This window comes from Octopus bimaculoides, chromosome 7 (assembly GCF_046866305.1).
Source record: "Octopus bimaculoides isolate indiv1 chromosome 7, ASM4686630v1, whole genome shotgun sequence".
Taxonomy (NCBI): domain Eukaryota; kingdom Metazoa; phylum Mollusca; class Cephalopoda; order Octopoda; family Octopodidae; genus Octopus; species Octopus bimaculoides.
The window spans coordinates 29,450,399-29,478,178 of record NC_142934.1 but is presented as its reverse complement, the minus strand read 5'-3'; the positions used below and the strand labels follow the sequence as shown (position 1 = coordinate 29,478,178).

Genomic DNA, 27,780 nt, shown 5'->3' with positions numbered 1-27,780 from the left:
TTCAATGGCCCTCTTCTGTTGACCAGTCTGGAACGGAGGAGTAGCAGTTTTTCGTTCATTTTAGCAATTTCATGGCAATATGTTTGTGCAGTAATGGTTTTTCCGAGTTTTAAGAAGTTATAGTGGATGAGTCCAGCAGTACACCACCAAACAGTCACCATAACCGTCTTTCTGAAGAGCTCAGATTTGGGGATTTCGGTGCTACATTTTGGTCCAACCACTGCGAAGAATGTTTTTTATTATTGTACAGAATCCACTTTTCATCACAAGTTACAATACGGTTGAGAAAGGGATTGGTCTGGTTACAGAGAAGAAGCGACGAGCAAATTTCATATCTGCACATTTTCTGATTTTCATTCAAATCGTGTGGTACTCATTTGTTGAGCTTTTTTGATTTTATGATTGCATGCAAATAGTTGCAGGCAGTTTTCTGGCTAACTTGAAGTTCTTTTTCCCAGTTCTCAAGTGGTTTTACGTGGATCTTTCTCAACGATGATCTTTAATTGACCGTCATCTATGACAGATGGTTGTCCACTACGCTCACGATCTTCAAGGTTCAGGTCTCCACTGCAAAATCATTTAAACCATTTTTGATCTGACCACTCACTGGTCCTTTCCTCACCAAATGTTTTCTTGATATCGCAAGCAGTTTCAGCTACTTTATCTCCTTTTTGAAGTTGAATAGCAAAATTTCTCAAATGTAACTTTGGCAGCTCCATTTCAGAACTAGAGAAGTTTCAGGTGTGGAAGCAAGGATTAGAATCAAAGGGCCTTAGAGTCAACCTAACTAAAACCAAAGTCCTAACAAGTAGGAAGATAGACAAACTACAGGTAGATGGCCCTGCTCGATCTGTAGAAAAGGCGTAGGTAGAAACTCTATAAGATGTACCCAGTGTAAGCTATGGACACATAAGTGGTGCAGCAATATCAAAGGAAGGATAACTAGCAAAACAGTTTTTGTATGTGGTAGATGCTCAGGTGCAATAAACACTGAAAATGTGCAGAGAACAACTTCCGCCACATTCCAGGGAGAAAAGCTAGAAGTAGTTGATAGCTTCTGTTACCTAGGTGACCAAGTTAGTAGTGGGGGTGGGTGCTCTGAAAGTGTAGCTGCTAGAATAAGAATAGCCTGGGCAAAGTTCAGAGAGCTCTTACCTCTGCTGGTGACAAAGGGCCTCTTGCTCAGAGTAAAAGGCAGACTGTATGATGCATGTGTACAAACAGCCATGCTACATGGCAGTAAAACATGGGCTGTGACTGCTGAGGACATGCTTAAGCTTGCAAGGAATGAAGCCAGTATGCTCCGATGGATGTGTAATGTCAGTGTGCATACCCGACAGAGTGTAAGTACCTTGAGAGAAAAGTTAGACCTAAGAAGCATCAGTTGTGATGTGCAAGAGAGACGATTGCGCTTGTATGGTCATGTGGTGAGAATGGATAGCTGTGTGAAAAAGTGCTACACCATAATGGTTGAGGGAACCTGTGGAAGACGCAGACCCAGGAAGACCTGGGATGAGGTGGTGAAGCATGACCTTCGAACATTAGGCCTCACCGAGGCAATGACTAGTGACCGAGACCTTTGGAAATATGCTGTGCATGAGAAGACCCTGCAAGACAAATGAGACAATAACCCGTGGCCTTTACCAGGTGTGTAACCAGCTCACTTACGCATACCTTTCCTTTCCTTCTTTGAACACTAAACTCTGCTTGTGAAGACCTGTTGAGACAAGTGAAATCAAAATCAAACCAAATTCGATGACTGGCACCCGTGCCAGTGGAGCGCTAGCAGCACCATCCAAGCGGGATCATTGCCAGAGCAGCTGTCTGGCTTTTGTGTCGGTGGCATGTAACAAGCACCATTTGAGCATGATCGTTACCAGCGTCACCTTACTGGCACTTGTGCCGATGGAATGTGAACAAAACATTCGAGCGAGGTCATTGCCAGTTCTGCTGGACTGACTCCTGTGCAGGTGGCACGTAAAAAACACCATTTGAGCGTGGCTGTTGCCAGTACCGCCTGACTGGCCCTCGTGCTGGTGGCACGTAAAGGCAACCACTACACTCTCGGAGTGGTTGGCATTAAGAAGGGCAGCTTGGTGCAGCCATCTCATTCGCCAGTCCTCAGTCAAATTGTCCAAACCATGCTAGCATGGAAAGCGGACGTTAAACGATGATGATGATGATGTTTGTAGCAACGGTGAAAAAAATACCAATGTTAATTGATGCATTTAGGCAAGTCTGTGTCTGTATTATCAGACAATTGCAATAAAATGTTGAAAAAAATTCAAAACTCTGCAAAAATCCAGTACAAATTCTTCATGGTTCAAAATGTTGCTTACTTTTTTACTCAACCTGATAGATATATATATATATATATATATATATATATATATATATATATATGTATATATGAAACACAGATTTGTATAATTACATACCTTACACCAAATGCATACATATCTGCACATAAGCATATGCAACCTTGCTCCCTTCCACGTAGTCATCAGATGCCTCAAGTTTTATGTGCGCACACACAAAAGTGCCTCACAATTTACACATGGCGAACACACATTACTCATCTCATGCTTCATACCATATGCGTGCATACATACACATCACTAACACCATGGACCCGCATACCAAGTAACAAACATCGCATATCTTTTCACTGAATACACACCTTATGTATCACATACCATTTTTAGGCATACTTCACACGGAACCATTTAACATGTTCCTCGTATATCATTAACTATTAATCTGGGAAATAATTGAAAGGCCCTTAACCATGAACAATGTTCATCCTCCCTCAATCAAATATATAAAAACCAGAAACCCCTGCTTGATGAAGGTCAACTTGGGGCTGCAATAACTAAATAAAAATCTTTGCATAGGTGCAGGTATGGCTGTGTGGTAAGAAGTTTGCTTCCCAACTGCATTGTTCCAGGTTGTCCCATTGCATGACACATTGGGCAAGTGTCTTCTGCTGTAGACCTGGGTTGACCAAATTCTTGTGAGTGGATTTAGTGGATGGAAACTGAAAGAAGCTTGTCGTGTTTGTCCCTTTGCCACTGCCTGACAACTGTTGTTTGTTTCTTTGTCTCTGTAACTTAGTGCTTCAGCATAAGAGACTGATAGAGTAAGTACTAGGCTTGAAAAGGAAAATACTGGGGTCAATTTGTTTGATTAAAAACCCTTCAAAGCAACACATCATAACTGAAAGAAGTAAAAGATAAAAAATACTGCACCTCCATATATTGTACTCACACACACACTCACGTATGCTCTCTCACATACATGCACACACATTCACTCTTACCTACTTCCTCTTGGCTGCAGCAGTTGAGTATCATCTCTGCAGTTCTATTCTGAAAGGTCACCCAGGATTTAATTGGCTGTCAATATAAGTGAGTGCATAATAATGACTGACCAAGACAAAGCAAATTTTTGCCTGTCAAATTGACTATAGCCGTTTCTACTACATCCATAAACAATTACATCTCTGACATCTATGAACAATTACATCTCTGACTAGTGAAATTAATTAATTACATCATATTAACTGACTATACACGCACGCACTTTATACTGATATGTACAAACATGATCATATGTTTAACTCTTTAGCATTTAAACCGGCAATATCTGGCCAAAATATACTACTTGTTTAATGTTCAAACTGGCCAAATTTGGTCTCTTACACCTATCCTACAATGTCATACTAAAAGTAAACAATCACATCATTGAAATCTCAAAACTACAAGACAGTGCATGATTAATTCAAGAGAATGTTAATAAATTAGCATTACATTTGACAGAATAATCTGAATGCTAAAGGGTTACATAGTTTGCTTCCCGACTATGTGGTTTTGGGTTCAGTACCACTGCATCTTGGGCAAGTGTTTTCTGGCACTAGCTTGACCAAAACCTTGTGAAGTTTCTGCGGAGTGAAACTGAAAGAAGTCTACCCTGTGTGGTGTTTGTGTCACTTTGTCTTGACTGTGTGATAGTTGTAAAGGAGCATCACCATCATACAAGCAGTGGCCTTCAGGTCTAATCTTCGTGGTTGTGTCAGGCCATGGGGGAGTATTACTTTGCTCAGAAACATGCTTTTGTTGTAAGGAAATCGCACAAAATTTTAAACTTGAAATCATTCAAACCCTAAAAATTGAAATAATGATCTATTTTCAATTTCTTTTTTAATATTTTTATTGTTTTTGAGTATAAATTTAAATTCTCATTTAAGAAAAAATATTATAAATGTGAATTGGTAAAATATTTAGAATCTCAGGTAAAATGCCCTACAGTATCCCACTATGTTCTTTTACATTTTATGTTCAAAACCCACTGATGCAGGCTTTGACTTTTGCCCTTTTCTAGGGTTGACAATATACAATAAATACCAGTCATGTACCAGGGTCAGTTTGGAATTTCTTTAAAGCATCCTAGATGTGAATAGAACTATAATAGAACTCTCTGCCCAACAATTTTAATTTATAGAAAAAATATATTAAAAAAATCCACATGGAACTGAGAAAAGGAAAGATGAAAACAAAGGAAGTTTTCTAATGTCCATTAAAATTCTTTTTCTTTTGAAGTTTATAATTAAAAATCTTTGCTTTCCAATTTTAATTTATAAAAGAAAATATTAAATTAGAATTTTACATTGAAAAAAATAAAATTGAGAAAAATAAAAATAATAGAATTGAAATTTCTCATCATTGATAATTATCATAAAAGCTTTTCTTTTTCATTGTAGGTTCAGCGCACAATAGCTAAGCAAATATATTTGATTAAGAGTATAGGAAAAGGTCGGTATGGTGAGGTGTGGAAAGGCAAGTGGAGAGGGGAAAATGTTGCAGTGAAGATATTTTTTACCACAGAAGAAGATAGTTGGTTCAGAGAAACTGAACTTTACCAAACAGTGCTGCTTAGACATGATAATATATTAGGTAAGGAAAACAAACAGCTTTCTGTTTTAGCATACATGCATGCACATACACACTTATGTGCATAAATGCATAGTGTGTGTATGGATGTGTATGTATCACTGTATCAACCAGACTAGCAGACTTGCTGGTTGCAATGTGTTTCCAATTCTTCCTTGATTACACCATTCTTTTCCATCTTGTCTCAAATTGTTTAACTAAATCATCTTCCCATCATTGTGGGAGCCTTTCAAGTAGCCCCTTTTCTGCTCTCTTGGATACCATTTGGCAATTGCACAGGCCTACCTGTTGTTTGAACCTTGCGACATGTCCAGCCCAACAGAACTTGTGCTTTTGGTATTCTGTGATTACATTGTTCATTCCATTCCATTCTTGAATTATCTCATTTCAAACATTCTCTTGAAAAGATATTCCTAGCATGGATCATTCCATGTTCTTTTGTGTCATAGCCAATTGATGTTCTTCCATTTTCATAGTTGACCATGTCTCACATATAAGAGCACAGGTAGGATGATGCTATTGAAGAGTCTCACATATATGGTCTGCTTTGTTTTGAGCACATTCTTTATTGAGGTAAATGTTTTCCATCTTGCCCTTATTCTTTTTGAGATTTCAGCATTCATGTGTTGGCACATATTTACTGTGTCCTAAGTAAATGTTCTCCTTTACTTCCTTGATTTCGTCATTTCCTACATGTATTTGGCCTTGCACTACATCTTTCGACTGCATGTATTTTGTTTTTATGTGGTTCATTTTAAGGTCTACTGCTGAACCAAGGGTGTTGATCTCTGTCTCTATAGTCTGCAGCTGATCTGTGGTTATAACCATTAGTGTAATGTCATCTGTGAATCAGAGGTGTTTTAGTAGCTACCATTGATGTCTACATCACCTGTCCAATCAAAGTCTCTGATGACATGCATTGAAGAGTTGTAGAGAGATGATATCTCCTTATTTGACACCCTTCCTAATTGGAACTCTTACTTGTGGCAATAACAGAGCTATATCTTGGTGCATCCAGAGTTCACATCTCTGAGCAATTTGATGTATTGCATCTCGACACCTTGCATTTCCATAGATTACAAGACTGCGTTTGTCTTGACACTATCAAAGGCCTTTTCATAGTCAATGAAAGTGAAGCACTGAGGCAGTGTGTATTCATTCACTCATTCTACAAGTTGTGCTGATGTGAATATGTGATCTATTGTATTGTAGTTCTTACAGAAACCTACTTGCTCCCTTAATTTCTGATCATCGAGGAGTTTTGATAGTCTGGTGAGGATGACCTTTGTAAACAGCTTATAGAAGTGTGATGCGGTATATGGGGCGATAGTTTCTTAAATCTTCTTTACCAGCCTTATTATGAAGCAACATGGTGTATGACTCTTGTATGATGTGTGTGTGTGTGCATGTACTTATGCACATATCTTCTTTTTCTATTTTACTTATTCCAACCACTGGGCTCTTGCTAAGCTGGAGCCTACTACCTGTACTGTCACAATTCATTTTTTTGTGCTTGATATTTGTTCAATTAGTTTCATGATGAACCCTTCCACAGCATCTCCTGTTGTGTTATGTATTTTATGTTCTGTTAATTGGATCTCATGCTCTAGATGTAGTGTACTAGAGAGAAGACTGTACTGTTATGGTCATGTGATGTGTATTGATCAGGACAGCTGCATAAAGAAGTGCCAATCTCTAATTGTGATGGGAGCATGTGGAAGGGGTAGACCCAGAAAGATGTGGGACAAAGTGGTGAGAAAGGATCTTCAAACATTTGGCCTCACAGAGATAAGGGACTAAAAATTCTGGCGGTTTGCTGTGCTTGAGAAGATCTGTCAAGTTAAGTAAAATTGTGGTTGTCTTGCATACAGGTATATCACCTACATCTCTCTTTAGCTGAATGATTCTAATTTTCCAGGCTTGTGGGTGCTGGTACTGCGTAAAAGCACCCAGTATACTCTGTAAAGTGGTTGGTGTTAGGAAGAACATCCAGACACAGAAACCATGCCAAAACAGACGTGGAGCCTGAGCAGCTGGTCAGCTCCTGTCAAACCATCCAACCCATGTCAGCATGGAAATGGACATTAAATGATGATGATGATCATATATAGAGAGATGGTATCTCCTTGTTTGACACCCTTTCCAAACCTTAATTCATAATTTTTACCATATTAACAAGGTTATTTCTTATCACAAATATCAAATCGAAGTGTGATACTTCAGTGTATTAGATGCTAGTAGAAAAGCGATTGAACAAATTATTTGTGAAGCAAATGAGACACGTTTAGAGATTGAACAATACAGTTAAAGGGTGTATAATTATTTATATTATTAAATGTGTGATGAGGAAAAGGCAGACACTCAGCAATGTAATTGGTAAAAGGGTTGCTTGGCAAGCAATAGGTGCGAAACTAGAGATATAGAGCACTAGGCCTAATTTTTTTTTCTGTCTCAAATTGTATTTAATAATGTGTATTTATGTGTGTGTGTCTGTCTATACATACATATACAGCTGGTCGTCTCCCTCATATTACTGTAGTTTGTAGTTGACAATTATTTTATTTATCTATGCATATGTTTATGCATGCACACACAATATACACATGCAATCTCATGCATAGACATTTTCTCTGTCAGTCACACACACACACACACACACACACACACACACACACAAAATCTCTCTCTCACTCTCTCATACACACTAATGTGAGCGCACACACATACACATTGTCTCTCACTCACACCCACACATTTTCACTCGCGCATAATCTTCAAACACAAACATTCATTGATACATGTTCATTTTCACACACACACACACACTCTCTCTCTCTCTCTCTCTCTCTCTCTCTCTCTCTGTCACTTCATTTCATTTCATTTCATCATTTGTTTTGTTTTGCAACATTCTTGAAACACATATTGTTATCCTCTGGGAGTGTCATGTTGGTGATAAAGCAGACACACTGGTTGCTGGTTGTGTTTCATTGCAATTTTACTACCAGTTAATTAGACATTTGGTTAATTAATATATTAATTGATTAATCAAGTTCTTTCATCACAGCCTCTGACTTCACATATTTCTTTCATGCTATAACACACTCCTTGCTGCTAGTTTCTATTATGGAATCTAATGGTTGGTCACAGGGTGTGAAGAAAAATCTTTGACATACCAATTAATTCATTTATTATATAATTAACTGATAATATAACTACTGTAATGAAATTTGACCAATGTGTTTTATGGGCAGCATGTCCCTTCCAAAGTACAAAAGTGTATGTGTGTGTGTGTGTATATATATATATATATATATATATATGCGCACACGCACACACACAAACACAAACACACAAGTGAAATGGCTAGAGGATCTCATGACGAACCTATTTAAATATTCACCTGAGGAAGTGCACTCCACATCTTGGATGTTAAATAATGATTGCACAACACCTCACCTATTTACTACAGGTGTGAGAATGTATCCAAACAATTGTAGTGATTTTTAAATAAATGATGTTAATTCCATTTTCTTTCATATACATGAACACACACACACACACACACACACACACACACACACACACAGATACACACACACACACATATCTATATCTATATCAGGTGTTTGTAAAGACATATATATATATATATATATATATATATATATATATATATGTATACAGCTGTTTGTAAAGACATATTATGGATAAATTATAGTTTGTTGTGGTAAATACCAAGATTACTCTATAACTGATGTTTTGGTAGCATACAAGATGGAGTTAGAAACATTTTTCAGAAGCCTGAAAAAGAGCAATAGATCTTCTATCACCTTATAAGAAGTAGGTTTTTGTTATTGACACATTGTGATACATTACTTACTTCATTGTGTGTATTATATGTTCAAGTCTTGCTGCAAACATTTCACTATATATATATTTTTTTTTATTTTAATTTTTTTTTTTTTGGCCTTTGTTGAATCTGCAGTAGGATAACCTTTGTTGACCATTCAAGACTGGAGACCTTGATGCAGCTAACGATTTGTTTTAACTATTGCAGGTCAACAACTGCCGGGGAAAAAAGTATGAACAGAGAGAAAATTCCAGATACTGTTGGGGAAGAACTGGGGATAATGGTTTATGTGGGGATGAAAGGGTTGAATGCACCAAGACTGAGAAGAAATATAAAGACAAGTGGGTTGCAAGTGTTTGAGTGGTGGATATATGAGACTGACCAGTTCTATAGTATAGAGTGAGGCAGACCGACAGCATTCCTGTGGGTCACAGGCCGAAGTATATCCGTTAATGATTGAATACTGATCAGTTAAGTGATTCTTCAAGATGTGGTTTTGGATATCTGAGTGTAACAGTAGTACCATTCCAGATACAGGAGCAATACTTCATTGTGGTTTTCACTTGAGCTTCATATTGTGTCAGCAGCTATTGAAAGCCACAATATTATCTTTCATCAAAAATACAATTCAAATTACGTGTTTTGCTTACTAAATCTGTATCCCAAACTAAAATTTTGATGTGGCTTTTTTCCTCTCACTATAATCATATGAAAGTTATTTTCTCTTTTAACTTCCAATAGTTCAAACTAAACACCAGTCACACTGACCACCATTTAAGTTGTCTCTCAGTCTAGGAGGGACTGAAGCAAAACAATTATTGCAGTGGATTTTTCTCCTTTTATACAAAAAAACAAAAACAAAAAAGAACCAGCTTCTTTGAAAAATCAACTACATTTTCAGTATTCAAACCAAAGACAATATCACCATTCACTATTTCTTAAACCGTGGAGTTTTAGGTTACAGCCTTTAAACTAGATTGTAAATTGTACCCACTAAAGGAAATTAAATCCTCTCTTATATTTGAACTCATTGGATAAGATGGTGAATTGTCAAAGTTGTTAGTGTTAGATAGAATACTTTATGATGTTTGTTCCAGCTCTCTATGATCTGAGTTCAAATCCTGTCAAGGCCAACTTTGCCTTTCATTTTGTAGGGGGTGGGGGAATCAGTTAAAAGAAAGCACCAATCCAAGGTGGTGGATTGGCAAAACTGTAAGGATGTTGGACTGGATGCCTTACAATATTTGTTTTGGCTGTTTGTATTCTTGAGTTCAAATCCCGCTGTGGCCTACTTGGGTGGTAGATTTAATCTGTGGTCTAACTCAACACCACTACTTAGCACCTTGGGTGCCTTTTGTGGGTTTAAATCGGTTCCAAGTATCCAGGCTGGATTTCTGGTTTGAAGTTTTCTCTCTTCCTTCCAATAGTTTCAGAGACCCTGAATGGACATTTGGCTTTGCTTTCCCTCCTGACTAAAAGTTTAAAAAATACAAAGATGATATTTTTAAAATACACAAATAGAAAAATAGTGCAAGCAGAATGAATTATTATAATATAGCTATAATTGTTCATTAGAGGGATCAAAATAAGTTGATAGAGGTATGGTCTGAACTAAGAACTATGTTATGCTGGACTAAAGTAGTACCTTGTATTTTAATTTTGTTTTTCCTATTGTATTTATTATAAAAAAAGAGCAGCAGCTGTTGGAGGCTTCACTGACACTTCATTATATTCATGGCCCAGTACACCATAGTTGTAAAACAGGTCCTATGGATGATATAGATTGTATGGGCTGATTGGATATGGATGATTTGGCACTGAAGGCATACACACTCTCACTTACACACAAATGCACACACCCACATGCATGCACTTTGTGTGTGTATGTATATGTGTATTACATTGTATCTATAATAGCCTCTGTTCCACAGAACTGGCTGGTCTCATACATCCACCACTCAAATACTTGCAATCCACTTGTCTTTCCATCTCTTTTCAGTCCTGGTGCATTCAACCCCCTCATCCCCACATAAACCATTTTTATTACCCCAGTCCTCTCTCCCTGCACCATCATCCCTCTAGAATCTCCCTGTTCATGTTTTTTTTTGCTAGCAGGTGTTGACCTGCAATAGTTAAATGAAGCATTAGCAGCATCAAGCTCTCTGGTCTTGGATGGTCAACAAAGGTTATGGGCACTGTACCTTTCTGCAAACTCAACAAGGATAAAAAAGTACAATGCAATGCTCAAAGCAAAACCTGAACATATAACACACAATTTGAGTGAGAGAAATAGTAAATGGAAGTGAAGAAATTGAGTTTTCCCCCTTTTTATGACATAAAGCAGAAATGATATTTTCTGTATCTATAGTTTCATTTAGTTTTTAATTTGGTAATTACGAGCATTTCTATACTTTTTTGTTTTAGTTTCTGCAGTGTTCCATGCCCAACTAGCAAAAATCAGTTGTTACATAAAAAATTTGTTTATGTTAAACGAATTCTGCACCAAATCAACAACACCAAAATTGCCAACATTAGAACATCCTCAACCCTAATCACAGCACATCACTGTTGACACCAGGAGCACAGTATAAATTATATTTGTCTGATGCATAGAGCAGTGGGCATTAAAACAACAATGATGAGGATAATCCAGTTTGCTGATAAAAATAAGTGCTGGTCATATATTGGAATTCTGCTGATTATACACTTTTCTTTTTACCAGATGCTTGTCTTTCAGTAGAAAGAGCTCATTATAACGAGTAGTCTTATGTTACATAATGAAAGTAAACTTTCCTCTTTCTCTTCTTGTCTTTTAGGATTTCTAGCTGCTGATATCAAAGGTACACAGCTATATCTCATAACAGACTACCATGATCATGGGTCACTATATGATTTCCTTAGGGCAAACACATTGAATGCTGTTGATATGATGCGCTTAGCTCACTCAACAGTAGCAGGTCTTGCATTCCTTCATGCAGAAATATATGGAGCAAAAGGTCAGTCCTTGTTCATTAATTTTCCTTTTTTTCTTTGATGATTCTTATTTTTTTTGCATGTACATGAGCTGTAAAGTTAAAATGTTTTAATTACAAATATGCTCTGGTTATTAATATACACCCATAAGCAAAACACATTATTCTACTAACCTCAGTCTGTGTCTCTCTCACACACACACAGATGGACATCTATTTTCATTTAAATATCTAATATTGATGTGATTAGACTATGTAAAAGTAGAATAACATGTGCAAATGCACTTCTGTTTAAAATGGCATTTTATAATCTATCAAAAAGTAAACTCCTTATGAAAATTCATAAAGCAGTGTATATTATTTATTAGTTAAAACATTTTGCTATTTCAGTCAATGTAAGAAAAACTAACTCTATGGACAGTCTTAGAATTCATGAAATTTAATGTTTTTATCTAACCTACCTGTCATTGCATAATGTTACCTCCTTCTCTGCTTATACCCCCACTCACTTGAAGGGGTCTTGTCTTATGCGTTATCTGATGACCTCACTAGTACTGGTATTATGAAAGAAGCACCCAGTACACTTTGTAAAGTGGTTGACATTAGGAAAGGAATCTTGCTGTTAAAAAAAAAAAACTAAGAAGAAATTGGAGCTTGAAACTGTCCTCTGCCTTGTCAGATTCTGTCAAACCTTCCAACCCATGCCAACATGGAAGACAGATGGCATTAATTGATGATAATGATGATGATGCCAGGAAAGGCACAACAGCTATAAAATAAGCTGATGCAGTATTTTTGTTAAAATATGTGCATTAAAAGATCCATATGGTCCATATAACAAGTGAATGTAATTTATACATCTACCAAGTTAAAGAAAGGAAAAAGTAAATTGCTGTACTTTGAAATGCATATAGCAGTGAGCTCCTGCTGTTTATACTCAGATTACTCCTGACTGAGCAGGCCTAAACTCAAACATGTTACTGTTGTGACCATCTTATATTTTGCATATCTGAAACTACTTTGTCCAGTGTATAATTTTTTAAAGATGCCTGTGGACAGAGAGGTTTGGCTATTATTTCTAACAGCTTGGTTAGTGAAATTTTGTTTCCAATTGAGCATATCTATTGTTAAGAGGGCAGAATTTTTGTTTTAAAATGTACGTTCACAATCCAAGGGAACGTCTAATGGAGTTAAAAATTTTGTTTTAGTTCAAATGTGAGTGCATGTCTGTCTGGCTCAGATGGAAGAGACAGTAATCTTTTGATGATAGTATAGTTAGATTGTTATGATACTAATTTATTAATTATTTTTCTTTATTACTCTTCTTCTGTTCCTTGCATTGCTGTTGATATTGATAAAAACATTTACCTCTATTCTCTTCAAGGTAAACCTGCATTAGCTCATCGAGACATAAAAAGTAAGAATATTTTGGTGAAGAAAAACCTAACATGTTGTATAGCAGATCTTGGACTTTGTGTCAAATATATTAGGTACAGTAATTATTTCATTCCTTACACATATGCGCGTGCACACATACATGCACACACACACAAACACACACACCTGTATTTCTTTTCCCCTGTTACTTGCATTTCCTAAGTTTTAGTGTGTCATGTTATTTTTGAACTTTCATGTTGCATCCTCATCATTGCCATGGTCACTGTATTATGTTCACTACCCATGCTGGCATGGACTGGATGGATTATTTTTTTCCTCTCTTAGATGAGTCAGAGGACTAGGTCTCATTCCTAAGTTTAATTTTTGGCTCAGTTTCTATGGCTGGACATCAAGGCATCATCATTAGAAAGGTTGATGTATTTTCAACAAGATCAAAGGTTCCTTGCAGCCTTACATGTAACTGCACTGGGTGCCTTTTATTGTGGCACCAGTACTAAAGAAGAACAAAGTTGAGAGAGTTCTGAGTGATTACTGTTGAGCTGAGAGTGAAGAAATGTTTGAGATAAAACATAACATCTGCAATAAAATAGATGCTAACATCGTTGATGTAGTAGGAAAGTTTCAAAGTTATACCTGTGGTGATGAAAATAATCATTTTGCCAGTTTCACATGACTTCTGAAATATTTTATCTGAATTGTGAAATATCTAAGCTGCAAATCTTGAATATTCACAGGAATTGTAGTAATTCATATTCTTTACATTAAAGTTTGACTAGCCAGATATTAAACAAATTTTTTTTTACCTGGAATGTATGTTGAATTTTTTAGAGAAGAACCCCCAAACTTCTAATTTCTCTGAATTTCTCCAGAGCAGCATAAAAAGGTTCATGGTGTTTGTTTACACTAACCTTGAAATTTCAAAAAATGCTAATGCATTCACTGAACAATGTGGCCAGAATTCCCATTTACCTTGTGTGAAATTTTCCAGACAAATATTTTCTTCCAAATAGCTTAGATCTGAAAAGAACCGTCCCAGCATCGTTATCTGATCGAAAACGAACCATTTCAACATACCACGACCGGTATATAATGATTTTTTCTGGGCATTCTAAAACTAATTTGAAAACCTGTTGGTTTAACTTTAAAGAGAATGGCCTTGTTAATGGACAGAATGTAGTTAAGGGAGGGGAGGCAACTGCGGTTTATCTGATCACATTCTTATACAATTTCTTTTACTATTTTGACCTTCCGAAGATAATACATTACTAGTAATTGATTCAGTTTATTGTCATTGCAAAAAGGAACTTTGAGTCCTGTATCTAGTTTACAAAGAACAAACAAAAGAAAACATTGACTTTTTTTTTACTTACGAAATTAACTGTGTACATATATTACAAAAGTTAAATTCTTTCTTGTGAAATGTTTATTGAGGTGAAAGGGTGAAGCAGTTAGAATATTGGTCCACCAGAATATTGTCATTATGTTTGTACCATTGTTCAGTGGCTAACGATAATACTAATCCAACTTGATGTATTTTTGACACAATCGTTTTGTGCTATGATGGTGACAGTTATAATTGATTATTTTTATATTGAATTAGAGTGTCAGTCTATAATAATAAAAGTGAAATTCTGTCTGTCCATCTGGGACCCCCGTATCTCAGTCTACAGTTGCTCTACATACACATATTATACCTTTCTGGAATCAAGATGATCCCAGGATTGAAAATCTGCACTTCATTTGGTTATTGAACAGCCAACATTGGGATTGCTATTTCTAGCAGGTAAAGCTTGACTGATTCACACCATCTTAGTTGGCATTCGTCAGATGATGTCAGAGATAAATGACAATTGCTTCTTTAATTTTACATCAAGATAAGAACTTTGGGATAAATTGGCCAACAGTTAGAATTCAAATTGGGACTAGAACAATAGAATGATTGCATTACAGAATTAGTTCTCATTCGTCCTTAACCTCTGATCAAACACCACTGGGGCATATAATCATTATAGATGTATTATAGTCATGCTATTTAGCTCTGGGCTGAGGCCCAGTTAGCCCTCTGCAGGACCTAGCCTAAAAGTCCTCATGGATAAAGATAACATCATGTGTGGAACAAAATATATGAATGTATATCCCATATAACATCATTTAACCTCTGATTTTTATTGTCTGGGTACTTCTGAGAGTTGAGGAAGAGTCTATGTCTATCTACCGACTCCTTCCTAAAATAATAAAAAACAAACAAAACAAGACAAAAACCAAACAAACACTTTAACCATACATTTATGTTCTTTTATACATTTCACCCCAGGGCTGTGGCTATGCTGGGACACTGCTTATACTTATTGATTTTTTTAGGCACAGTCTACCCATCTAAAACGATTCCATGGTTTAATAGACACTACCTTACTGTGGTGGTAACAAGCCAAGATAATTAAAATTATAGCTTTAGTAAATAATTATTAGTGATAGAAGCGGTATTAATACCAAAAGTTAATATTTGTCCCTACTTAAAAAAAGTGGATGTGTTAGAACACAAAATACTGGGATAGTTACCATAAGAGAATTTCTCACATGGAATTTTGGTGCATATAAGCACTCTTGTTTACATTGCTAGCAGAAGATAAATCACTTGCCATCACCACCACCAAGACTACTAGATCACGTGATTTTGGCCTTCTGAGAGTTGAGGAAGAGTCTATGTCTATCTACCGCTGGAGATAGTAGTGAGAAGTACATTAATTATGTAACTGAGAGGTCGGCAAAGTGGTTAATATTGATCCCTGTGGGCCTATGAGGCTATTTTAGAGGTTCATAAACACCTGAAAAATCTCTTTAAATATCTATTAAAAAGCAGTAGTGACACAAAACAACAAAAGAAATTATCATTTATAAATCAAGAAATATTTTATTTATATTTTTAAATTTCATTTTAGAAATTCACATGATGGCTGTTAAACTATTAACGATTCCATGAAGGGGTCAATGGTATAAGTAATTTGCCACTCCTGATCTAAATGAACAGATTTGGAATTAAAATAAAAAATGGGAGATAACTCCGTGATTATTTCTTAGATATAGTTTGAGTTTTGGCATTCTGACAACTCTGGACAACATGCTTCAGCTCATATTAGGCCTCAATGAAACATAGTTTGGTTGATTGCTGAAACCGTCATCATCATCATCATCATTATTTAACGCGCGCTTTCCATGCTGGCATGGGTTGGACGGTTTGACAGGAGCTGGCTAGGCAGAAGACTGCACCAAGTTCACTGTCTGTTTTGGCATGGTTTTTACAGTTGGATGCCCTTCCAAATGCTAACCACTCTACAGTGTGGTTTGGATGCTTTTTGCATGGCACCAGCACTGGCAGGGTCACCAAGTAACTTGCAAGACAAAGATCCTTTGAGAGGGGAGGGGGTCATTGGAGGAGGGGATTTTGTGCCAGATGATGAAAGGTTAGAGTGTGACAAAGAAACAGAAACAGGCGTCTTGCTGTACATGGTTACTTGGTCAGAGAGAGAGATAGAAAGAAATAGAGAGAGAGTAGAAGAGTGCAAGAGATAGATGGCAGCAAAGTACCAGGGCATAGTCATAAAGAACAGGGATCAGAATATAAATGAGATAGTGGAGCAAGAGAGACATAGCTGATGGCAAATGCCCAGGCATACCCTCAAGGTACGGGGATCATAATATAAATGGAGTGTGAGTAGGGAGTAGAGATTTCACCTGGATGCACTGAGTGTGAGGGTGGGGAAACCTGGGTATATACAAGGGGTAGGGGACTACAAAATAGCAATGATACAGTGACAAGGGCAGTAAGCAGGATTGGGGAGCAAGAGATAAGCATAGTGTATGAAAAGAGGAAATGTGAGGAAGGGAAGAGATTTAGTTTAGTTTGTTGGGGTAGGGTGTCTGAAAAGTTTTCTTGTCACGTGTGGGTGGAACACACAGCACTTCTAGGACTCAGTTTCACTGAAGTGGGTGGGTCTTCTCAAGAACCTCATATCACCAGACATGTCAGTTCGTTGTTATCTCCTTCATGAGGCCCAGCATCCAGAGATCAGTCCTCACCACTTCATTCCATATCTTCCTGGGTCTCCCTCTTTCACAGGTACCATCCACTTTCAGTGATCAGCACTTCTTTATACAGCTATTTTCATTCATATGCATCACATGTCCAAACCATCATGGTCTTCTCTCTTGCATGCTGCATTGTGCATCTTCTAGACATTGCTTTTTGCTTATGTGAGGGTGTACCTTTGATGCAAGTCTGATGAAGTGCCACTCTAACATCTAAAACTACAAACATTATGTAAATTTTCACTTCGAAATTTTGTATAAATTGGCATTGCAGGCACAGTTGGTACAGAAACAATTGTAACAAATCATTAAAGATGTGTTAAAGGATTTCTTTGTCTTATTATTTGTATTATAATTTACTCTTCACCACACCCATACAACAGTTTTACCATCATGAAATAGGGATTTTCTGCACTTGAACTTCAATATTAGTCTTGAATCTAATAGTGTTGATAGCAGCCCAGAACTCAGGTTGAGTGCTTCTCTGGAAACACCCTATCTTTATATCCTACAAGGACCCATGATAGCTATTTAAGTAAATGTAGGGATAAGCAAGTTAGACAGATCAATATATAAAGTATATTAAATTATAATAAAGGGTAAAAATCATTAATGATTTTACCAAGGGGTCAGCACGGAAATAAAAACTTTATAGGTAAATTTTACAAATATTTTAATAATTATACCAAGGCATTGGCTATAAACTTCACGCGATAGAAAAATAGATACCTAAAGCGCATGGAGAGGCTTATAGCCAATCCCTTGTTATAATTATGTATATACTTATTAAAATATTTGTAAAGTATATTAAATACATGAAATACAAAGAATGTATATGTGTATGCATATAATAAGGTCTGACGTACACAGAATACAAATGATATAGAGAATTAAAGGGGTTGAGGAACAGTATTACAAATCTTTTATATAGTGTTACAAATCCTTTATATATTGATCTGCCTAAGTTGCTTATCCCTTTGTTAACTTCTATACCTGTTCAAGTTTAAATCTCTTGAGCACTATTAAGTGTATTCTATACAGAGAACATTTGGATCTATGAACTATATATATATATATATATATATAAGGTGTAGGAGTGGCTGTGTGGTAAGTAGCTTTCTTACCAACCACATGGTTCCGGGTTCAATCCCACTGCATGGCACCTTGGGCAAGTGTCTTCTACTATAGCCTCAGGCCAACCAAAGCCTTGTGAGTGGATTTAGTAGACGGAAACTGAAAGAAGCCCGTCGTATATATATATACATATATATATATATATATATATATATATATATATATATATATATATATATATATATATATATATATATATATATATATATATATAAGGTTTTTAAACTTTTAAATTTTCATATTCAAAAGAGACAGAGACTTCAAATTCGATATATCTCTTTTGAATATGAAAATTTAAAAGTTTAAAAACCTTATAATATAAATATAAACTGTGAGAACGACCCTTAAGGAATCTAGTTAATGATCCCCTAAGGTAAGTTCTTATGCTATATTGGTAACGGTTGCTACATCCTTTGAAAAAAAAAAAAAATATATATATATATATATATATATATATATATATATATATAGGTATGTGTGTGTATATGTTTGTGTGTCTGTGTTTGTTCCCCCAACATCGCTTGACAACCGATGCTGGTGTGTTTACATCCCCGTAACTTAGCGGTTCGGCTAAAGAGACCGATAGAATAAGTACTAGGCTTACAAAGAATAAGTCCTGGGGTCGATTAGCTCGACTAAAAGGTGGTGCTCCAGCATGGCCACAGTCAAATGACTGAAACAAGTAAAAGAGTATCATCATCATCATCATCATCATCATCGTTTAACATCCGCTTTCCATGCTAGCATGGGTTGGACGATTTGACTGAGGACTGGTGCAACCGGATGGCTACACCAGGCTCCAATCTAATTTGGCAGAGTGTCTACAGCTGGATGCCCTTCCTAACGCCAACCACTCAGAGAGTGTAGTGGGTGCTTTTACGTGTCACCCGCACGAAAACGGCCACGCTCGAAATGGTGTCTTTTATGTGCCACCCGCACAAGAGCCAGTCCAGGGGCACTGGCAACGATCTCGCTCGAAAGCCCTACAAGGCCAGTCAAGCGATATATATATATATATATATATATATATATATATATATATATATATACACACACACACACCTCTTTCTCCAGCACAGACAAATATCTAAAATTCAGTGGTGGTGGGGTGGGGGCAAAAAAAAAACATCGCGTTTTTTTCCTGCTCATGTCACCATTTGTGTACTTTTGTACATTAAGTCAATTTGCATATATATTTTAGCAAATTTGTCAACTTCACAGATTTAGTCAAGCAGAGTTATCTATCCTAGCAAAAAATCACAAAGCAGACAATCATGTTTACTCAAATATTTATTTCCCTGTGTATGTTATAGGGGTATATATATCTTTATGTATATATGTCTTCTCCCTTTTCTATTGCAGTGAAACTAATGAAGTGGATATTGCACCTAATTCTCGACAGGGCACCAAATTGTATATGAGCCCAGAAATATTGGATGATACTATAAATAGGAAACATTTTGAATCATTCAAACAGGCAGATGTGTATGCTCTTGGTTTAGTTCTATGGGAAATTGCACGTCGGTGTGTTCATAAAGGTACTGCTTATGCACCTGTTTTTTTTTTTTCTATATTTTCTTTTTTCAGTTATATTGTAAATATATTTATTTCTATCGTTGGTAGATCACAGTTTCATTATGTATAGAAATTTTTTTTCCAATTGAAAGCAATATGTGAATATTTAACTGATATATATATACATCGATGACAGGCTTCTGCACAGTTTCCATCTAAGGCATTGGCAGAGAATATTCAGGGTGCCACACAGTGAGGTTGAACTTAGTACCACATGGTTGTGAAGTGTCAAAAAGGCCAAAGGTGTCACCTGTCTACTAGCTATTTATCTAAAGCTGTATATGTGTATGGTGCATCAACATTTAGAGCTTACAACTCCAGTCGGGAAGCCCCATATTATCCACAATATTGATATGTTGGAAGCTGTCCAGAGACTTGCATCCAATGAATACTCTCCATCAGTCACCATATTTTGAATGTCTTACTTTTTTGGGTATTGACTCAAAAGTTTTGATGCATAGCAGCTAACTTGGTAGAATCCCACAAGATTATTCACCATTGTCCCACCAACAAATTTTGGCCCCTCCTTTTTCAGTTCAATATCTCTTCTACTTGTGGACACAGTTCAAAAGCAGCTTAGTACCCTTGACATTTATAACATAGAGTTTATAAAGGAACACTAATTTTTATGGCTCTGTATAAACTTACAACCATCTAAAAAATTTCTTATTTATCATGGAATTTCCACTGGTACTACTACTATTTACCAATTTTTATTATTAAGCAAGGCGGTGAACTGGCAGAACCGTCAGCATGCTTGTCAAAATACTTAGCGGTATTTTGTCTATCACTATGTTCTGAGTCTAAATCTGCCAAGGTTGACTTTGCCTTTCATCCTTTCAGTGGATTAATAAATTAAGTACCAGTGAAACACCAGGGTCGATGTATTTGACTGCTCCCCTCCCCACAAATTTCAGGCCTTGTGCCCTTAGTAGAAATTACTATTATTATCCTGATAACCATACATGATTCTTAAAAGAATATTTGAAATAATGTGTTAATAAGCATGGCATTGAATTTGCAACCTGTTTTCTTATTGAGCCACAGACAGCGTTTTCATTCATTTTGATTCCATCTGACTACAGAAATTTAATTTTAAAATGCTTGAACTTAACATCCATTTCATAAAGGACATAACTCTGCTTTCTTAGTCTAGTATTTCCATTCATGGTGAAGTAGTTCTTAGTAGAAAGGGCATCCATATTGGAAAAGAGTTGCTCCAGCAGCGTGTTATCTCGATTTGTAAAGAAAACCATTCCACTGGTACTGAAGTGGTTAATATAGGCAAATAAACAAACGAAAAGAGACGTTTTGTTTAGTATTTAACAGTTGAACTGGGGGTTTTTCTGTCTTTTTTTTTTTTTTTTTGTGAAACCGGTCACATTTAACTCACTACTAATAAAGTAGCCCATCTTCTACTTTACTAGTAATTGGTATACAGCAGAAGATGAGTGATTCGATTTCCAATCTTGAATGAACAGTCTGGACAATTATTATTATTTATTTATTTATTTTTTTTTACCATTAAACATTTATTCATCCTGTTTGTTTAAAGAATTTTATGTCGTGTGTGTCTGCATGCATGCATGTGTGTGTGTAATGTTTAAGACCATTATACAAACAAAAGAAGAACTGGGTCATATCAAAACAAGCTTGTTGGCTGTCCATTGCAGTGAAACACTTATAGACAGAAGCTTCCTTTGTTTTCTGATCAGCTTTAAGAATACTGTTTGTTACTAATCTTAAGCAATTGATTCATTGTTTGTGTATAAAACATTAGTGTAGTCTTACAGTGAAACAATACTACCAGTGTATTATTAGCAGTTAAGTGTAAACTTCTTAATAATGAAGGCCTGTGGATTAGTGGTTAGAGGTATTCAGCTCAGGATTGTAAGGTTGTGAGTTCGATTTCTGGTGGCACGTTGTGTCCTTCAGTAAGATACTTCATTTCATGTTGCTCCAGTCCACTCAGCTGGCAAAATTGAGTTGTACTTGTAATTCAAAGAGCCAGCCTTGTCACATTGTGACCTGCTGAATCTCCCTGAAAACTACATTTAGGGTATGCATGTCTGTGGGGTGCTCAGCAATGCTACATAGTGAGACGTGGGCCCTGAATGCAGAGGACATGAAAGCAAGAGAAGAATCAAGCTTGTATGCTCTGCTGGATGTGCAATGTAAGTGTACATGTTTGACAGAGTGCTAGTGTATTGAGAGAGAAGTTAGGCATAAGAGGAATTAGATGCAGTATGTGTGAGAGAAGACCATGCTGGTTTGGTCATGTAATGCAGATGGATACTGATCTCTCAAAGTGGATGTAACCCATGGAAGAGGGAGACCCAGGAAGACATGAGGCAAGGCACTGAAGGATGACCTCTGGATGCTGAACCTTTCAGATGAAATAACAAAGGATTAAATGCCTGGTGCCTTGGTGTATTCAAAAAGACCTGTATTCCACAGCTGTAGTGTTAAGACCATTCCCCCTCCCTGGAGAAGAGGATTGGCTTGCAAGAGCCCTGTGCTACATAAATAGCATTTATGTCAGTGCCACAAAAAGAAGCGTTTGTGCTGGTGCCATGTTAAAAGCATCTAGCACACACTGTAAAGTGGTTGGCGTTAAGAACGGCATCAAGCTGTAGAAACCAAGCCAAATCAGACTGGAACCTGGTGCAGCTCTCCACCTTGCCAGCTCCGGTTAAACTGTCCAACCCATGCTATTTTATATATATATATATATATATATGATGGAGAGTGAAAAATTATATTGTTTTTTCAATGTATTTACACAAAAGCTGGGGATAAGCAAGTATTTAATTTTTCTGTATAGTCTCCTTCCTTTATGATGCACTTGGTCCAGCGGTCCACAAGCTTGCATATCTCCTTCAAGAAGAAAGTTTATGGTTGGTTGTGCAGCCATTTATGCACCACTTCCTTCATATCGTGACCTTGTAAACCATCTTTGAGTGGTCCAAAGGTATGATAGTCAGAAGGAGTAAGATCTGGGCTATAGGCAGAGTGTTCCAGCACCTCAAAACCCATTTGGTTAATAGTTTCAACAGTCTGGGTGGCTGTGTGTGGGTGTGCATTGTCATGCAACAGCAAAACTTTCTTCGACAATAGGCTTCAGTGTTTGGTGTAAATTGTTGGCTTCAGTTTGTCAGCCAGCAAAGCACTGTATCTTGCACTGTTGATTTGGTACTCCTTTTCCAGAGAAATTGGATCACTGCTCTTTGTTCTTCTTTGGTGCACATTGCTAGTGGAGCAGCCAGAAAGAAAAATGGCACGATCGGGATCAAACTTCTCTCAAGTGTCCACAATAGTACCAACTATAAGCACAAATGCGCAGAGAGAAGTGTGATAATAATAAAGATATGTTATGGCAAAAGTGTGGATTAATTTCTGATTTCTCCTCGTATATCTAGCGAGAGAGAGGAGGAAGAGTGGACATAGAAAATTTGTTTCAACAAATTCCACTTGAGTTATGCAAGCATGCAAAAGTAGACATTAGATGATGATAATGAACCTACAACACTTATAATGCAAATCATAACTTACTTGCATGCTTTGTCTTCAGAATGATCACTCAGAAGAGCTCTCTCATCCCAGTCATTTGCTGCTTCAATCCATATATCTCTGTCATTAGTTTTCACTTACACCTTATACACGTTTACTTCCTCTACATAAAATATATTTCATTTCATATATATATATATATATATATATATATATATGGATATATATATATATATGACTGGTGTAGCAGCACCATAGTAAACTGCTACAAAGGTAAAGGTGACGCTTTAGACACTAATAATTACAGAGGCATCAAGCTGTTAGATCAGGTTATGAAAGTTACGGAGAGGGTCATAGCCCAACTAATTAGGGAGCAAATCAATTTAGATGAGATACAGTTTGGGTTTGTGCCAGGTAAAAGCACCACTGATGCCATATTTCTAGTGAGACAGCTGCAGGAGAAATATCTAGCCAAGGATAAACCTCTGTACCTGGCCTTCGTTGACATGGAGAAAGCCTTTGACAGGGTCCCCCGATCCCTTATCTGGTTGTCAATGAGGAAACTTGGGATAGAAGAATGGTTAGTGAGAGCTGTGCGAGCCATGTACAGAGATGCTGTCAGTAAGGTGAAGGTTGGAAATGAGTACAGTAATGAATTCCGGGTAGAGGTAGGGGTCTACCAAGGTTCCGTCCTCAGCCCCCTCCTATTTATCATAGTCCTCCAGGCGATCACAGAGGAATTCAAGACAGGTTGCCCCTGGGAGCTCCTCTATGCTGATGACCTTGCACTAATTGCGCAGTCACTATCAGAACTAGAGAAGTTTAAGGTGTGGAAGCAAGGACTAGAATCGAAGGGCCTTAGAGTCAACCTAGCAAAAACCAAAATCCTAATAAGTAGGAAGGTAGATAAAACACAAACCCCTTCAGGTAGATGGCCCTGCTCAGTATGCAGTAAAGGAGTAGGTAGTAACTCTATAAGATGTACCCGGTGCAAGCTATTGACACATAAGAGGTGCAGCAATATCAAAGGCAGATTAACTACAAAGTTAGTCTTTGTATGTGGCAGATGTTCAGGTGCAATAAACACTGTAAACAAACAGGAAACAACTTCTATCTCATTCCAGGGAGAAAAACTAGAGGTAGTTGATAGCTTCCGCTATCTGGGTGACCAAGTTAGTAGTGGGGGTGGGTGCGCTGAAAGTGTAACTGCTAGAATAAGAATAGCCTGGGCCAAGTTTAGAGAGCTCCTACCTCTGCTGGCGACAAAGGGACTCTCACTCAAGGTAAAAGGCAGACTGTATGACGCATGTGTACGAACAGCCATGCTACATGGCAGTGAAACATGGGCTGTGACTGCTGAGGACATGCGTAAGCTCGCAAGGAATGAAGCCAGTATGCTCCACTGGATGTGTAATGTAAATGTGCATACCCGTCAGAGTGTAAGTATCTTGAGAGAAAAGCTGAACATAAGAAGCGTCAGTAGTGGTGTGCAAGAGAGACGATTGCGCTGGTTTGGACATGTGGTGAGAATGAATGAGGATAGCTGCGTGAAAAAGTGCCACTCCCTAACAGTTGAGGGAACCCGTGGAAGAGGTAGGCCCAGGAAGACCTGGGCTGAGGTGGTGAGGCAAGACCTTCGAACATTGGGCCTCACCGAGGCGATGACTACTGACCGAGACCTTTGGAAATATGCTGTGCGTGAGAAGACCCGGCAAGCCAAGTGAGGTCGTTGCCAGTGCCCCTGGACTGGCTCTTGTGCGGGTGGCACATAAGATGTACCATCCTGAGCGTGACTGTTGCCAGTACCGCCTGACTGGCCTTGTAGGGTTTTCGAGCAAGATCGTTGCCAGTGCCCCTGGACTGGCTCTTGTGCAGGTGGCACATAAAAGACACCATTTCGAGCGTGGCCGTTTTCGTGCGGGTGACACGTAAAAGCACCCATTACACTCTCTGAGTGGTTGGCGTTAGGAAGGGTATCCAGCTGTAGAAACTCTGCCAAATTAGATTGGAGCCTGGTGTAGCCATCCGGTTGCACCAGTCCTCAGTCAAATCGTCCAACCCATGCTAGCATGGAAAGCGGACGTTAAACGATGATGATGATGATGATGATAAATCTAAGAAAGAAGAACAAACACAGAAAAACAACAACACGAGGCCGTGGGACATGTGAACTATTAGCAGACACTCTTCTTTGGAAACAGAGGAAAGTCCTGTAGAAGGGAAGATGGAGGAAGAAAATCGCCAATGATTCACACACACACACACACATACATATATGTGTGTGTGTAATTACATTTCAAAATGTAACTACATGTGGATCGTTGGCGATTTTTTTTTTTCCTCTGTCGTTCTTTTCTCTTGGACTTTCCTGTCCAAGAAGAGCTTTGCTCCAAACATAAAACTAACTTTCTTTCCTTCGCTGAGCATCTATTAATACTTTGCATGTACCATGTCCTCACATTGTGTTTTTCCTTCTTTTTTTATTTTTTTGGATTATATATATATATATATATATATATATATATATATATATATATAATAATATTAGGGACAAAATCCCAAATTACAGGTAAAAACTCAATTAAAATCAATTTATTAAAAATTAAAATTAAATTAAGCTTTACAGAGTAATATATATATATAAATATATAGTTGAAACTTGGTTCTTTTCCCTAAAACAATATATATATATATATATATATATATATATATATATATATATATATATATATATACATCTTTATATTTTATTTGTTTCAGGAATTGTTGAAGATGCTCAGCTTCCATATTATGATTACCTCTCACCTGATCCCAGCTATGAAGATCTTAAAAGGGTTGTGTGTATTGAGAAAAAACGGCCTCCTATTCCTAATCGCTGGGTCAGTGATCATGTGAGTACTCGTTTCTGTTTCTCTGTATGTATGTACGTATGATCAACAACATTTAACACCTGTTTTCCGTGTGTTATGGTTAGACAGGATCCAGTTAACTGGAAGAACTACATCAGGCTATAATGTCTTTTTCAGCATGGTTTCTATTGTTGGAAGCCCTTACTAATGCCAACCACTTTACAGAGTATATGGTGTGATTTTTTCCATGACACCAGCACTAGTTAAGTTGTCAAATAACTTGCTAAACAAAGAAAGAAAACCTCTTGACTAAATGAGATTGTACTAGAGTAGGAGGTGGCTTTATTCCAGATGTAGAGAGTCTAAAGTATAATAGAGGGATGCGTGTGTGTGTAATCCTGTTGCTTTTGCTGCAAGTAGGAAATGAACAAGGTCTAGTTAAATATGCCATTAGATAAATCAAAGAAAATAACATCTGCAGATATTATAAAAAGAAATTTTGTGGCTGTAGTAAGAAGGCATTTGCCCACATTGCCACATAGTGGTGAAGTAAACTTCTTACTCACATAGACATACCTGCGCATGCGCACACACACACTTACTTACTTACTCATACAGACATATTTAACAGTTGTACATGTTGGGCAAGTGACTTGAGAATGAAATGACTGTGATGTAGAAAACTCATGAATTTCATCATATTTGGCAATATGAAGGGCATCCAGCCACAGAAACCATGCCAGCATGTGACATGTTCGTGAAACAGTGATGATGATGGTTGATGACTTTGTCACTGACACCATTTTACAGCATTCCGAGTGTAGTGAAATTGTGACGCAGGTTGTAGATGTAGAATAAAATAGTGTATAATACTATGGAAAAAAAATGAAAGAAAAATATATACAGGGTGTGGCAAAAAGGGAAACCTTCCTTTTTACAGGTGATTTACAAACATTTCAACAGTAAGTGCATGGCATGCAGCAGTTCAAACCATGATGGTTACTTGGGGGGGGGGGGGCAGTAAAGCATTAGCTACATAAAGGTATTGTTACCACCTGCTTAACTTTACTAGCTAATGTGTATTGAAATGAGTGCAAGGTTTTTCTGCTGCAACTTGTATTACAGTATGTACTTTAAATGGTTATTATGGCTTCATCCACAATATAATGTGTGTAGTGGGTGCTGGTGCTATGTAAAGGCACCTGTGCCAATGCCACATAAAAGCACCTAGTACACTCTGTAAAGTGGTTGGCATTAGGAAGGGCATCCAGCCATAGAACCCATGCCAAAACAGACATAAGGAGCCTGGGGAGCTCTGTACCTGGCGAACTCCTATCAAATTGTCCAACTCATGGAGAATGGATGTTTGATGATGTGTGTGTGTGTGTGTGTGTAGATTGAGTTCAGATATTCTTTTTTAATAATGTATTCTAATTTCTTTTCTTTGTTGCAGTATT

At 37.3% G+C, this 27,780-nt stretch overlaps 1 protein-coding gene across 2 annotated transcripts in view; it reads left to right on the top strand.

The window, feature by feature from the left end:
• LOC106873837 (bone morphogenetic protein receptor type-1B) overlaps positions 1–27,780 on the top strand; it is a 119,498-nt gene that overhangs the window by 91,075 nt on the left and 643 nt on the right. The window contains exons 6-11 of one of the 2 annotated variants that reach the window (XR_016242577.1): positions 4,760–4,952; positions 11,616–11,795; positions 13,156–13,261; positions 19,752–19,927; positions 26,235–26,513; positions 27,569–27,780. The exon at positions 27,569–27,780 is cut by the window's right edge and continues 626 nt beyond it. Coding sequence is in view for 1 of the 2 variants with exons in the window: in XM_089355085.1 (XP_089211211.1) it covers positions 4,760–4,952; positions 11,616–11,795; positions 13,156–13,261; positions 19,752–19,927; positions 26,235–26,365; positions 27,777–27,780 (790 nt within the window). In the remaining variant the exon portion in view is untranslated. The remainder of the gene's footprint in view (positions 1–4,759; positions 4,953–11,615; positions 11,796–13,155; positions 13,262–19,751; positions 19,928–26,234; positions 26,514–27,568) is intronic. The other variant, XM_089355085.1, reaches the window with a different exon arrangement.